This window comes from Balaenoptera physalus, assembly GCF_965194825.1.
Source record: "Balaenoptera physalus genome assembly, chromosome: 16".
NCBI classification, from domain to species: Eukaryota; Metazoa; Chordata; class Mammalia; order Artiodactyla; family Balaenopteridae; genus Balaenoptera; species Balaenoptera physalus.
In genome coordinates, this window is record NC_138898.1 from 15,273,978 (window position 1) to 15,287,963 (window position 13,986).

Consider the following 13,986-nt stretch of genomic DNA (forward strand, 5'->3'; position numbering starts at 1 on the left):
CACCGTTCCATGTTGTCCCCACACCGCCATACTATTCACGGTATCAAGTTCAGTGCACTCCTGGGGACTGCTACAGTGTGAGCCGTCTTGGGAATCTTCCCCTGAGATGTGGTCCCTCCTATTTCCTCCACAGCACAGGATTCTACAGGAGGAGTTTGTCTTCTTCCCTCCTCTCCAGAGTCTATGACAAGTCTATGCAATGGACAGAAGACACCACACTGTGGCTTGGAGACTGAAAGCTGGGCTGCTTGCCTCGGAGTTGGAGCCAAATCATCCCCCATCTCCAAGGGCCCTGTGTGGCCTCAAATAAAACAGTCAGCTGGAGGTGCTGGCTCTGGCTCTGAAGGCCAGCCAAGCCCCTGTGGTTTGGCAGAAGAAGAGGTCATTGTCCAAACAGGAAGTGGTCCTGGGGTCTCAGCTGACCCTAGATTTTCCCAGGCAGGGCTGGGGCTCATAGCAGCTGAACTGGAGGCTCCCTGTAGGCTCACAAACAATTCCACCTCTCCAGAGGGCTGCAGATCCCTCTCCCCGGACAGGCTCCCTGCCCCAGACCCCACAGATCTTAGCATTGTGTGCCTGGGGTTGTTGACATGCTGACAGCAACCAAGCTAGGCTAGCTTCCCATCATTCGCCTTGGAGGAGAATGGGGAGATCCCAGGAGCTGAGAAGCCCTCAGAGCTGAGCTGTGGATATTATGGGGTGCACCCCAGGAGAAGGCTCAGCCGCAGTCAGACAGGAGGCTGAGCCTCGCTACTCCAAAGGAAGGGACAAAGAACAACAGGACAGAGACCATGTCTTCTGTGTGCAGCAAAGTCATCGGCAACCCAGAAAAACCACAAAATTTAACATGAGGCTGGGCCCTGGCCCAGCTTAGTGGATGATCTCAACTTGGACACAGACACTTTTAGACAAAAGGAACACAGAACTCCCACAAGTTTTTCAGTAGTGCTAGGAAAAGCACTTAAGAACTGTCACTTACAATGGCCTCCTACAGGGGTGGAAGCAAAATGTGGCTATTGGGAAGACTGCACCCCTGTCACTCAGCCTGGTTGGTACAAAGAGCTTTGGGATTTAGGCCGAAGGTCACTGATTCCATGGATGGTTTGATGTATGAAGGGAGGTGGAATGATTTATTTTTTCTAATATGAAAAATGACTTGATGTTCCTTAAGGCTAGGTCCTATAACCCTCCTTTTATTCCAGTCTCTCCCTGGGCAAGCTCACTTGCACCCATACCTACACTTACCTCCTATGCACTGATAACTCACCTATTGATTTTCCAGCCCAATCCTCTGATCTAAATTCCACTCTCATGGGTCCAAGTGCCTACCCAAAATGTCCTCTTGGTCGCAAAAGCAACTCGAACTCAACATGTCCAAAACCCAATTTATGGCCTCTTCCCCAAACCTGGTGCTCTCCTAAACTCCCCATCTGGATGAAGAACCCTCCAAATCATCCTGCCGCACAAGGCAGAAGCAAGGATGGCACCCTTGAGCCCTTCCTCTCTCACATCCACCTATGAAAATATTTTGAAATTTGCCTCCCCAATATCTCTCCATTCCTTCCACTTTTCTACAACCCCCCCCCACCTCCTCCACCCTGTTCCATTTTTATCTAGATGGCTGCAATCATCTCCTGGTTTCCAGGCATCCACTCTGGTCCCCTCCAATCAGGACATCTCTACCAGGAGTCCTTGCAGCCATTCTCCCCCTAAACTACTCCTACTCCACCTTCAGATCTCAGCTCAAAACCACTTCCTCCAGGCAAACACCTCGTGACCTCTCTTAATAGGCTATTAACTCCTTCCCAGCACTAGTCCTAGTTGCAGTTTTACATTTGGGCCCCCAGTAGACCCTGAACTCCGTAAGAGCAGGATGGGGTCTTTTTTTTTTGTGCCACTACCACATTCCCAAGGCCAAGATCAGTGTCTTACACATGTTAAACACTGACATTTAATATTTATTGAATGAATGTCATTTATTTGTTCATACCCTGCCTCAACCCAGTTAAGCTAATCATCACCACTATCTTCTAGGCCACCGTTGTCTCTTGCCCGGATTACTGCGTTATGTCTGTCTGGAGCCTGTCCTCTTCCAGTATGTTCTCTACACTGCAGTCAGAATTACACTACACTGCAGCCAGAATTGTTAAAAAGATAAAAAATTATCTTTTTAACAAGCAACATCAACCACTTGCAATCCTTCATTACTCCCAATAAAGTTCAAAGTCGTAACGTGTAAACCGCTAGTTATCTACCCAATGACTGCTGTCCTCGTTTGTCAGTAACATAACCCTGATTTTATCAAGACAGCAGGGTGCCCTACCAAAGGACTACCCCAGCCTCTGCAGCAGCCAGGGTGGTTCTGAGAGGTTTGACAGGAAGTATAGGAATCAGACGCATTGGTAATTGAAACTTGAAAGGTTATTGTCTTTCCAAACGCCAGAATTTCCTTTCTTCTAGATAATGTTGTGTCCCTATGTCTATAAAACATCTGTAAATGAAACATCCCTCAGGTTACCAAGTTCTGGCCAATGAGATGTAAGTGGACGCTATTGGTTAGCACTTCCAAAAATGCTTGTCGAAGTGGGACTAGGCAGCAGGCCGTGCCTTTTTTTGCCCATCCTTAATTTCTTCTCCTGCTTTCTACCAGCTTCAGAGACATGATGGCTGGGGCTTCAACAGCCATTTTAGCCATGAGGTATCAATGAGAATTCCAGCCATGGGCCTTAGATGGCTAAGCAAAAAGAGCCAAGAAGGACCTTGGTGTCCAATAACTGTGGAACGACCATATAGCCCTGCACTTTGGACTTCTTTTATATGAGGAAACCAAATTTATATCTTAAGTCACTGATATTTTACTAGCAAACTGAAACTTGATACAGGCTTCAAAGCATTTCATGACCTGACCTTTGTCAATCTTACCTCTCCCTTCATCTGCTCAAATTCAACAATTCAGTCAAGCTGAATGTTTTTCAGTTCCTCAGGACTTTTCTCTCCATTTAAAGTCTTCCCAAGCTGCTCTTTCTGCCTGGGTTACAGCCCCACCTGGCTAACTCCTACTCATCCTCTGCATCCCAGCTTAAAAATCAGCTCTTCAGGGCTTCCCTGGTGGCGCAGTGGTTGAGAATCTGCCTGCCAATGCAGGGGACACGGGTTCGAGCCCTGGTCTGGGAAGATCCCACATGCCGCGGAGCAACTAGGCCCGTGAGCCACAATTACTGAGCCTGCGCGTCTGGAGCTTGTGCTCCGCAACAAGAGAGGCCGCGATAGTAAGAGGCCCGCGCACCGCGATGAAGAGTGGCCCCCACTTGCCGCAATTAGAGAAAGCCCTCGCACAGAAACGAAGACCCAACACAGCCATAAATAAATAAATAAAACTAAAATTAAATTAAATTAAAAAATTAAAAAAAAAAAAAATCAGCTCTTCAACGACCATCAAAGCTAGGTTAAGATGCCCATTTTCTGGTAACAGAACAGTTCCTCAGCATGCTACTTATTATGCTGTGAACTGTGGTGTTTACTTGACTTTCTCCTCCATGAAGGCAGGCAGCCTGTCTTGTTCAAAACTGTATTCCAAATCTGCAGCTAATTCCAAATAACTACTTCTTGAATAAATGGAGTAAATGAGTCATGGGAATATGGTATTGGTTAGAGAGCTAAAGAAATGTATTGGGTTTGATATCTGTACAATGTGAAAAGATGAAGTGGAATGGTTGGCATATTATTATCTGTTTATTATTCATACCGTGCCCTGTTCCAAAAAGGATGTAAGGAAGCAGGATGGCTGGAGTACCATCTCACTGGGAGTGTTAAGGAGTTCACGTCCATTTAGAGACACTGGTTTAGGAGACTCTATCAGGAGACTGCAGGATAGTTTGGAGGAGGGAAGAGTGCTAAGAAAAGCAGTGGCATCTTGTCCTATCTCATCTTCCACCTCCTCACTTGCAGGCCCTACCTCAGGAGTAAGCCAAAACCTGCCAGGGAGGTTGCAGCAGGGAAAGGTTAGCAGTAAAGCAGGAGCGGGTTAATTCCCAGAAAGGTACACCACCCACCATCCTTTCCTCCCTCTGGTGCCTACTGCAGGTAACGAGTCTGGTCTTCTCCGAAGCGCTCTGGCTGGGCCTGGGGTCTCAAGTGGAGAATAGGCAGCTCAATCAGTCTGTAGGTGGGGGCCCACTGCTAGCTGCAGGCTCCAGGCTCTGCCCCGCCATCTCCCCCATCCTCCTCCTCGTCAGACTGTGCCAAGGGCGTGTCTGCTCCGCCGTCACTGACATCCGGGCTGTGCGGATTGGTGGAGGAGCCAGAGGACGAGGAGGAAGTGCGGGATGTGGTCCTGTCTGCCGTGGGCATTGGCAGGTTCGGCTCCTCGGGACGGTCGTCCACCCCTGCCCAGAGAGAAGAGCCCGTCAGCGCCACGAACAGGGCTTCAGAGGACTCTTAGAGGTGCTCTGGCCAGGAGACACTGAGGCCCAGAGGGGAGCAGGGACTTGACCAGTCACGCGGCCAGGCTCCTGACTCCCAGTTCCTTCCACTTCACTGCACCACATCTGGGCTCTAGAGTCAGGTCAATCAAGTCAAGAGTTCAAATTCTACCTACGTCACTTCCTTGCTACTGAGTAGCTTTGGGCAAGTCACTTTCCCTCTCAAGGACTCTGCCCCTCCTCTATAAAAAAGGGACCCCGACATTCCAGAGGGTTTTGAGGATGAAATCTGTGAATGCTCATAAACTGTCTGGCACATAGACCACCAATAAATAGCAGTTTTAAGTAAGAGAATATCTATCTTATAGGTTAAGAATGTGGGCTTTGGAGTCAGATAGCTCTGGTTCGAATCCAGCTTTTCCACTTTCTGGCTATGTGGCAACAATTTCTCTGAGTCTAATGTCCCTCTTTTATATATATATATATATATATATATATATATATATATATATATATTTTTTTTTTTTTTTTTTGGCCGCATGCCATGTGGGAACTTAGTTTCCTGACCAGGGATCGAACGCAAGCCCCTTGCATTGGAAGCTTGGAGTCTTGACCACTGGACCACCAGGGAAGTCCCTCTAATGTCCTTCTTTATAAGATGGGAATAATCCCACCTGCCCTAATAGGACATTGTAAGGACTGAGATAATATATGTAAAATACCTTAGCACCGTATTAGAAACCTAATAAAGTGCTAAATAAAGATTAATATTAAGATGACTAAAACTGCTTAAGTTGTCTAATATAAAAATTATACTTTTATGTTATTTTAATTATGTTAATTAACTACATTAATTTCACAAATATAAAATTGACAAAGGCTAAGGGGGTTGGGCCTTCCTAGAGTTTTGGATTAGGAATCTGTAACCCAGCTTCCCTCAAGGTCAACTTCCCTAAAATCAGAACAGACAGCTATTTCATGGGTGGAAACGCCCACTCCCAGCCCCTACATGCATACTTCCCCAGTCCAGCCTTGCAACCTCACTTCAGAGCCCTGACATCCGGCTCTGGCTAACCGGTGCCCAAGTGCCCAAAGTAGAGGGGCATACCAGACGTCTGGGGGGTCAGTGGAGGATCTTCGCAAGGCAAGAACACGTCAGCTCCATCCTGATCCCCAAGGTCGATAAATTCCACTTGCTCAAGTGTGTCCACATTCACCTCCATAGATGAGATACTACCTATGGGGGCTGCAGATCAAGAAGGGGGCAAGTCAGGAGGAGCCAGGCCAGAGCTGATAGGATGTTCAGAGACATATGTCAGGTCTGGAGATAGACGTTTAGAGGGCCAAGAAAACCAGGGGGGAGGTACCAAGATTCAGGACCTATAGGACTTCCTCCCTGCCCCACCCTAGTCCCTCTCCCCAGGACTCAGAACTTACGTCTGTGCGACTCGAGATGCAGGTGGGACAGGGGGAAGACAAACTCTGTCTCAGGCTGTAAAATGTCCTCAAAGAATTTCTGCCGCTCCCGAAGGCGGAGCTGCTGGCGCTCCAGGGCTGCCCGAGGATTTGGGTCCATGTCAGCTCCTGGAAGAGCAAGTACAGCTATGAAGTTGAGAGGGGATTCCGTGGGGGCCTGGGCTTGGGGAGCCCCCCTGCAGCCAGCATCCCAGCACTGGGGCCTCTGGACTTGACTACCTCCTCCCCTTTCCTAAAACAAAGTCCATTACCACAAACTTCAAGTCTCACGCAGAGGCGGGGCTGACCCTAGCTCTACAAAGGGGATGCCAGTTCCAGGCACAGCAAAAGAGGCTCCTCTGTATTCAGGGAACACAGTCAATGGCCAAGTCTCAGTATCATGCCCTTCGCAGAGGGGTTGGAAGGGCTGGTTCAGCTCAAATGGGGGAGGCACTTTTTCCACTTAATGGACCCAGCCTCTCCTCAGAAGGCTGGGGAAGAGGACAGAGAGGAAGGTCCCCTCCTCCAGGCTACAGCTCTGGTTCCTGGCCATTCTTCAAAACCCAGACGAAAGCTAAAGTACCCCCTCCCCTACTCTCCCTCTCTACACACACACACACGCACACACACACACACCCCGCCACCACCACCACCAGCATCCCCTCCAAACCCTGCTCTTTAGTCACAGACTTGACTTCTGGACTTGGCTCTGTCCCTAAGGAAGTCATCTTTCCAGCCTCAGTCTCCGCATCTGAAAATGGCATCATCCTCCTACCTGCCTCCAGCACAAGACACAGCCGGTGAAGGTGCTCTGGAAAACGGAGAGCTCTGGTCCTCGTGCTATTTAGAGGACATCATCTCTTCTCTGCCCCCCACAGCTCTTTATTTGAGCTCCTCTCCTCTGACACTTCTCACTGTCTGATCTCCCCACTAGGCATCGAGTAGCAATCAGAAGGGTGCAATTCAGACCAGGCCTTCTGGCCCCCAGTGCTCAGAGCTTTCCAGAACACCATTCACTCGGATTCGCTCCATTCCCTTCCTGAGCCCATCACCCGAGGCAAGGGAGTATCAAGCTTGAGGACCAGATCATCATCCTCCGCCTACTGCCTTCCCCCCCTCATCTGGACTCGGCATATCCGAGACCCTGGCCAGCTGCACCGGCGCTGGGGTGGGCCGCGAGAGACCCAAACCCAAGTGGGCCAGGCAGGGCCAAGGAAGTGTGGGGAGACCATGTGGCCGGGGCTGGCAGCGGAGGAGGGAGGCGCTGACGCCGATTCCTGGGAAAGGCTCTTAGCGCTGCCGCCCAGGTCACAATACTAAAAATACCCAGGGCCTCTGGGGCTGTCTGCGGGCGGGGAAGGGCGACAAAGAGGGTCGGGGAGCTGGAGGGGACCACGGGCGCCGGGACGCCCCCTCTCTTTCCCCCTCACCCCATCAACCTCAGGAAACTGGAGGGCTGCCCCCTGGGGAGGTGCGGAGCTAAGCGCCGGGGAGAGGAAGGGGGTTGTTTACATAACTGAAGGTGCAGGGGAGAGGGGTGGAGAGAGCTGAAGAGATCTGGGGGGTCGGAGGCGGCCAGGGGCCCGGCCAGGGGAATGGAGCGCTCCCTCTTCGTCCTGCCCCACCCGCACCGGAGTCAGCGAGAGCGAAAGAATTCCCTAAAAGGGGACACGCCGCGACCGCGGGGGAAGGGGGGGAAGGCGGAGGGGTCCCCCGGCCGTTCCGCTCGCGCTCCGGTCCCCCCGGCCTCCCGCTGCACCTGCGCCCGCCCGGCGGAGCCCCTACCTGCCGCGCCCAGAGCCCCCGCTGACTCAGGCTGTCCGCTCCGGCGCGACGGCGGCGGGGGCGTGGTAGCGGGCCGCGCCGGCCGGGGTGGGGCTGCGCCTCCGGGTCTCCCCCGGGACCGACGGGCCCTGGGAGCCGGGAACGAGGAAGAGGCGGGAGGCGGAAGTGGGGGAGGGGAGGCGGCGGGCACACACGCTTCTGCCGGTCGCCCGGCGGCCGCAAGGAGCCCCTGCGGGCGCGATCGTTCGTAGTTCCAGGGCGGGCAAAAAGTTCCCGGCTCGCATCCCTCCTCCCCGCGACCCGTCGGGCCCCTCGGCGCTCCGCCCGGCTCCGCGCGCTCCCATACACTTGCTGCGCCCCGCCCGCCCGCGTGGGCCCGCAGCGGGGATACGCGGGCTCTCGGCCCCTGCGCCCGGCTGCTCCCCGACTCCCGTGCAGCCCCGACGCAAGCTCCACGCGCCGGCACCCGGACTGCCCAGCACCCTCGGCCAGGCTCGGCACACTTAGGCGCGCACCTCTCGAAAAGGCGTATGCAGGGTCAGAGGGGCTGGGGACTCGCTGCCGCCCATCAGGGCAGGTGCACTGCGGCGGAGGCCCCCTGACCCTGGGACTCACCCCGCAGCCCCCGGTTCCCGGCTCCGGGATGGACAGGGCTGCCGTCCAGCCTTCCAGCGCACTGGGCGGGGTGGGCGCGGGGACGGGGCGGGTTGGGGGGTGGACGCCGGCGGGGAGCCAACTCCTCCGGGGTGCCAAGAGGGGCGCTGCGCGTCCCGGCTGGCGGGGGTGGAGGAGCGAAGCGGAAACTGTGGACCCAGAGGGGAAACGCTTGCCCCTCTCGCAGTGGCTCCTGGCTCAGACCAGGGCCAGAAGTCTCCTGGACCGAGGCTCTGTGCTCATTCTCCTCCTCCTCCCTTCCACCCTGTGCCCGTACGTAGCTCCAGAAACCGCGGGGTGGGGGGGTGGGGGGCGTCTGTCGGAGATGCTTCTGCCGTGGGGTCACTCGATCGTTCATTCAACAAACATCCGCGAGCAAGCCGGAAACTAGGAGTCAACCTTGGCATCTCCCTGTCCTTCGCTGCCCACATTAAAACACATCTCCATTAACTGTCGATTCTCTTTCCTAAATATCTTTCCAATCCACCGTTCCTCTCCGTTTCCACCACCATCTCTCCCTTGGCTCCTACGGAAACCTTCTCTCTGGTTTTCTTGTACTCTGGTCCTGCTGCACTCCATCCCCACAGCAGTTAGTCGTCACTGTAGAATCGAGAGTGCTAACCACGGAACCCCACATCAGTCATTTCAAAACCGCAGGTCCGATGTGCCACCCCTGCTTAAATCCCTCCTTTGTTAGAATGAAATCCGGGTGCTGATATCTGAGCTGAGTCTTAAAGAAATGAGTTCAACAAGCAGAGAAGAGGGGGAAGGGCATGTACAGAGGGACAGAGGTGTGAAAAGTCCGGACATATTCAGGCTTCCCTGTCAGGGGACCAGCACTCAGTACAAATACCTAAAGCTCTGCCTCGTCTATTGTTACTGAGATCCCTAAACAATCCTGTGAGATAAGTACAGCAAGCAGCTTTCCCATTATTTTACAAGCAAGGAAACCAGTTTGTGGGAGGCAAAAAGTGCAGTGGTTAGGAGCACAGACCTGGGAGTCAGGCCCTCTTGGGTGGTAAACCTAGCTCTGGTGTCTAGCCAGCTGTGTAAACAATTTCTCTGATCCTTGATTTCTTTGCCTATTAGGTAGGAATAATTAATCCCCTCCTCCTAAGAGATAATTCATATAAAATGCTTAGTACAGGACTTGGGCACTCTGGAGATGCTCAATAAACAATAAACACTAGTTGTTTGGACTGTAATCGGTTCTGAGAAAGGGAGGAAACTGCTTTCTTCCACGAATTTCTGAAATTATAGAAAGTAGGCTCTAACCTTCTACAGAGCTTATTATGTGCCTGTCACTGTTCTAAGTGCTTTGCATGTATTAACTCTTTTAATCCTCTTAATAATCCTGTGAGGTAAATACTATTTTTACTTCCATTTTACAGATACAGAAACTGAGATATAGAGAGGTGAAGGAACTTGTCCAAGGCCTTACAGCAACTAAGTGATGGAGCAGAAATTCAAACCCAAGTAGGCTGCTTCCAGAGACTGTGCTTATAACCATGGCTCCCAGCCTGCTCTGCTTTTATCCCGTTGCAGTTTTCATCTTCCGAGAAATGTTTTGGCCAGTCTGATTCTTATTCCTCATTAATGGATGGAGTAGATACTTGGTCCCGTTTTCTAGCACAGAGGAATGAGGCCAAGTCAAAAGTACAGTGGATGAGAGCTCAGCTCCCAAAGTCACCTCCCCCCTTTTCAGGCGTATCCCTGGGAACAAGACTGCATGGATTATTTTGAGCCGTCCCCAAGATGGTGACAGATCAGGAACCTCTCTGTCCCTTTGCCAGATATTTGCCACATACAAGGGTGGAAGGGGAAAAAGCATCCAAGTTAGAAATAATTCACAGGGCTAAGCTGGAAGGTATCAGCCAAGAGAAAGGCCCAGGCAGCAGACCCAAGGGTGGATGGCAAAAGGAGTTGAAAGGATCGGTGAAAAAGTAGATGGCTTAGACTTCTGCGTTCCATCTAGGATGCCAAAAGCTGGGAAGAGCATCATTACCACCCTAATAACAATTTTTTTAAACTGTTAGGTAATTATAAAGTTATTACTTTTGTCAAACCCATCAGCGAGCTAAGGCTGCAGAGCAACTAATTAACCTGAATTCCAAAGAAGGACAGGCACCTCCAAGAAGAAATAGGATGTAGGCACTGGCACACCTCTTAAGTAGGAGGAAGGCAAGGTTTCCATGCAAACAGGTAAGAAGAGTTCAGCTACACTTTTTATTGCTAAAGGCCAGGTGTGGCTAGCATGAGAGTATAGAATCCTTGGGAGTCACAGACACTAAAAGTAATCATAGAAACAACAGAACCAAACTTTGTTCAACTCCTGACAAGATTGGCTCAATTCTCAACACTAATGGCCTAAGAAAAGAAGAGATATGACAATTTCCAGGCAAAAATCATTTTGACCTCAGCCTCTACTGTTCTACACATTATGTCCAGGAATCAAAAATTACAACACGCACATCAAAAGCAGTTTAAGAAAAACAAAAAACCCTATTGTCAAGAGACAAAGCAATCAACAGAACCAGATAAACTCTCTGGAGTTATCTGCCAGAAAATTTAAAGCAACTATAACAATATGTGAAAGGCTCTGTTGGAAAATATGGACAACATGCATAAACAGAAGGGGAGTTTTAGCAGAGAGATGGGGACTATAAAAAGGAGTCATATGGAAAATGCTAGAAATTTTAAAAACCTGTAACAGAGATGAAGAATGCCTTTGACAGCCTCATCAGTAAACTCAACACAGCTGAGGAAAGAATCAGTGAACTTGAAGATAGGTCAACAGAGACTACCCAAACTGAAACAGAAAGAGAAAAAAAAGAGTGAAACAAAACAGAACAAAACACCCAGAAGATCCAAAGCTATCACGTGCATAATTTGAATCCCAGAAAGAGAAAGAGATAGAGATAGAAACACACACACACACATTTGTAGAAATAATGGTCAACAATTTTCCAAAAATAATGAAAGAACCACAGAGCCAAGAAAATCACAGAATCAAAAAAAAAAACATTAAATACCAACACACACACACACACACACACACACACACACACACACACAAAATATGATCTATCATATTCAAACTGTTGAAAACCCAAGATAAAGAGAAAATCTTGAAGGCATCAAGAGGAAAACGACACAGTACCTACAGAGGAACAAAGATAAGAATTACAGTGGGCTTCCCTGGTGGCGCAGTGGTTGAGAATCTGCCTGCCAATGCAGGGGACACGGGTTCGAGCCCTGGTCCGGGAAGATCCCACATGCCGCAGAGCAACTAGGCCCGTGAGCCACAACTACTGAGCCTGCACGTCTGGAGCCTGTGCTCCACAAGAGAAGTCACCGCAATGAGAAGCCTGTGCACCACAACAAAGAGTGGCCCCCACCCGCTGCAACTAGAGAAAGCCTGCACGCAGCAACGAAGACCCAACGCAGACAAAAATAAAATAAATTTTAAAAATAAATAAACTTATTTAAAAAAAAGATAATTGTCTAAAGCAAAAGTGTAGCAATACATGGTGGGTGTAGAGCATATATTAAAGTAAAATGTATGACAATCACAGTAGTAAAAATGATGGGAATTAGAAACACACTGTGAAAGAGTCCTTTAGCTATATAAGAAGTGGTATAATATTATTTGAAGATTGACTATGACTAATTGAAGATATATATTGTAAATGCAAGGGAAACCACTAAAAAAATGTTTAAAGAGGTACAAATAACAAGCCAATAGTGGAGACAAAATAGAGTCATAAAAGTATTGGGAAGCATCCTCCCTGGGCCTCTTTGTGTTCAACATATCAAGATTGCAAGGATCTGACTTCTCTTTCACCTGGGCCCTTGCTCAGGATTAATACAGCTGGCAGCTCTGAGAAATAAAACCAGGTCTTTCTCAGACAAAGGCAGGCTTGCTGACTGCTTGCTATAAAAGTGCTGGGCCTGGGTTCCTCAGCCATGATGCAAAGCCACTGTGTGTGTACCATGCATCTGGGACAACTGTATCACTTGTTGAACTTCAGGCTGAAGGAATCAACACAAAACTATGCTGATGTTCATGTTGTTTGATGTTCTATGAGTAATAAACTGTCTTGATTGGATGCAGTAAGTCTTATTGTCTCCTTTTGGTACCCATGAGGTTTTTCTCTGACAAAACATAATCAATTAATCCAAAGTAAGGGGGGAAAAGAGGAAAAACAAAAAAAAAGCACAGATGAAAAAATAGAAAACAAATAGTGCGATGGAAGATTTTCATCCAATTGTGTGAATGAATAGCAACCAATTAAAAGACAGGTTAGTAGACTGGGGAAAAAAAAGCAAGAGGCAATAATATGCTGTCTACAAGAAACCCAGTTTAACTATAAGGAAATATATGAGTCAAAAGTAAATGGATGGAATAAGATATACCATGCAAACACTAATCAAAGTAAATTGGAGTAGTGATATTAATATCAGAAAAAGTAGACTTCGAAAGAAGGACTATTACCAGGGATGAAGAGGGACATTACATAATGATAAAAGGTTGTTCATTTCACCAAGAAGACTTAACAATCATAAATGTGTATGTGTACATCTATTAACAGAGCTTCAAAAACACAAGATAAAAATAGACCTAAAATAAGAAAGAGAAAAATCCATAATACAGTTAGAGGATTCAGCACTTCTCTCTCAGTAATCAATAAAACAAGTAGAAAATAAAACTAAGGATACAGAAAACCTGAACACTACCAACTAGCTTGTTCTGATTGACATTTTTATAGCACTTTACCAGCAGACTAAACATTCTTTTCAACTGCACATAAAACATTCACCAAGATACATCTTCTGGGCCATGAAACAAACCTCAACAAATTTAAAAGAATTTAAATCATACAAAATATGTTTTATGACTATAAAAGAATGAAAATATAAATAAAAACAGAAAGAGATCTGGAAAACACCCCAATACTTGGAAATAAAACACAACACTTCCAAATAACCCATGAGTCAAAGATGAAGTCCAAAAGGAAATTAGAGAAATATCTTGATTGAATAAAATTGAAATGTAGCAACCAGCCACCAAAAAAGCTCCCAATGTTCCTTGCCTTCTGTTTATTCATACTTTTGTGTCGTCCTCTTCTGCACTGTATCAAGGTTACTTTATGTGGTCAATAAGGCATGGCAGATGATGGTACATCACGTCCAAAATTAGGATTAAAAAAATTGGAAAACCCAGAGCTTCCATCTTGGGTGTGTGTTCTCTCTATTGCTTGGATCACTCACTCTGGGGGAAGCAGGCTATTATGTTGTCTGCAGCCCTACAGAGAGGCCCATGTACCAAGGAACTGAAGGTTCCAGCCAACAGCCAGTGAAGATCAGAGGCCAGCCAGCAACCCCATGAGTGATCATGGAAACAGATTCACTGGCCCCAGTAGAGCCTTTGGAATGACTGCAGCCCAGGCCAGCAGCTTGACTGCAACCTCGGGAGAGACTGCGGCAGAACCATCCAGCTACAGCAGTCCTGGATTCCTGATGCTCAAAACCTTTGAGTTGATAATAATTCTTTTTTTTAAACTGCTAAATTTGGGGATGATTTGCTATGCAGCAATAGATAACACATAGGGATTTTGGTATTGAACAGGGTGCCACTATCACAGCACTCTGAAATATGGGACTGGCAGTG

General features: G+C 48.6%; 2 protein-coding genes across 2 annotated transcripts in view; both read right to left on the bottom strand.

The window, feature by feature from the left end:
* Positions 1–3,713: 3,713 nt before the first annotated feature.
* Positions 3,714–5,997, bottom strand: DBNDD2 (dysbindin domain containing 2; the record flags this gene model as incomplete). The annotated part of the gene is made up of 3 exons (XM_082430309.1): positions 3,714–4,385; positions 5,530–5,667; positions 5,859–5,997. The coding sequence occupies 3 exons, from the start codon at positions 5,995–5,997 to the stop codon at positions 4,180–4,182; spliced, it is 483 nt and encodes a 160-aa protein (XP_082286435.1). The 3' UTR covers positions 3,714–4,179.
* Positions 5,870–13,986, bottom strand: part of SYS1 (SYS1 golgi trafficking protein) — a 33,523-nt gene continuing 25,406 nt past the window's right edge. The window contains exon 4 of the mRNA XM_082430401.1: positions 5,870–6,005. Coding sequence (XP_082286527.1) covers positions 5,999–6,005 — 7 coding nt within the window. The 3' untranslated portion in view covers positions 5,870–5,998. The remainder of the gene's footprint in view (positions 6,006–13,986) is intronic.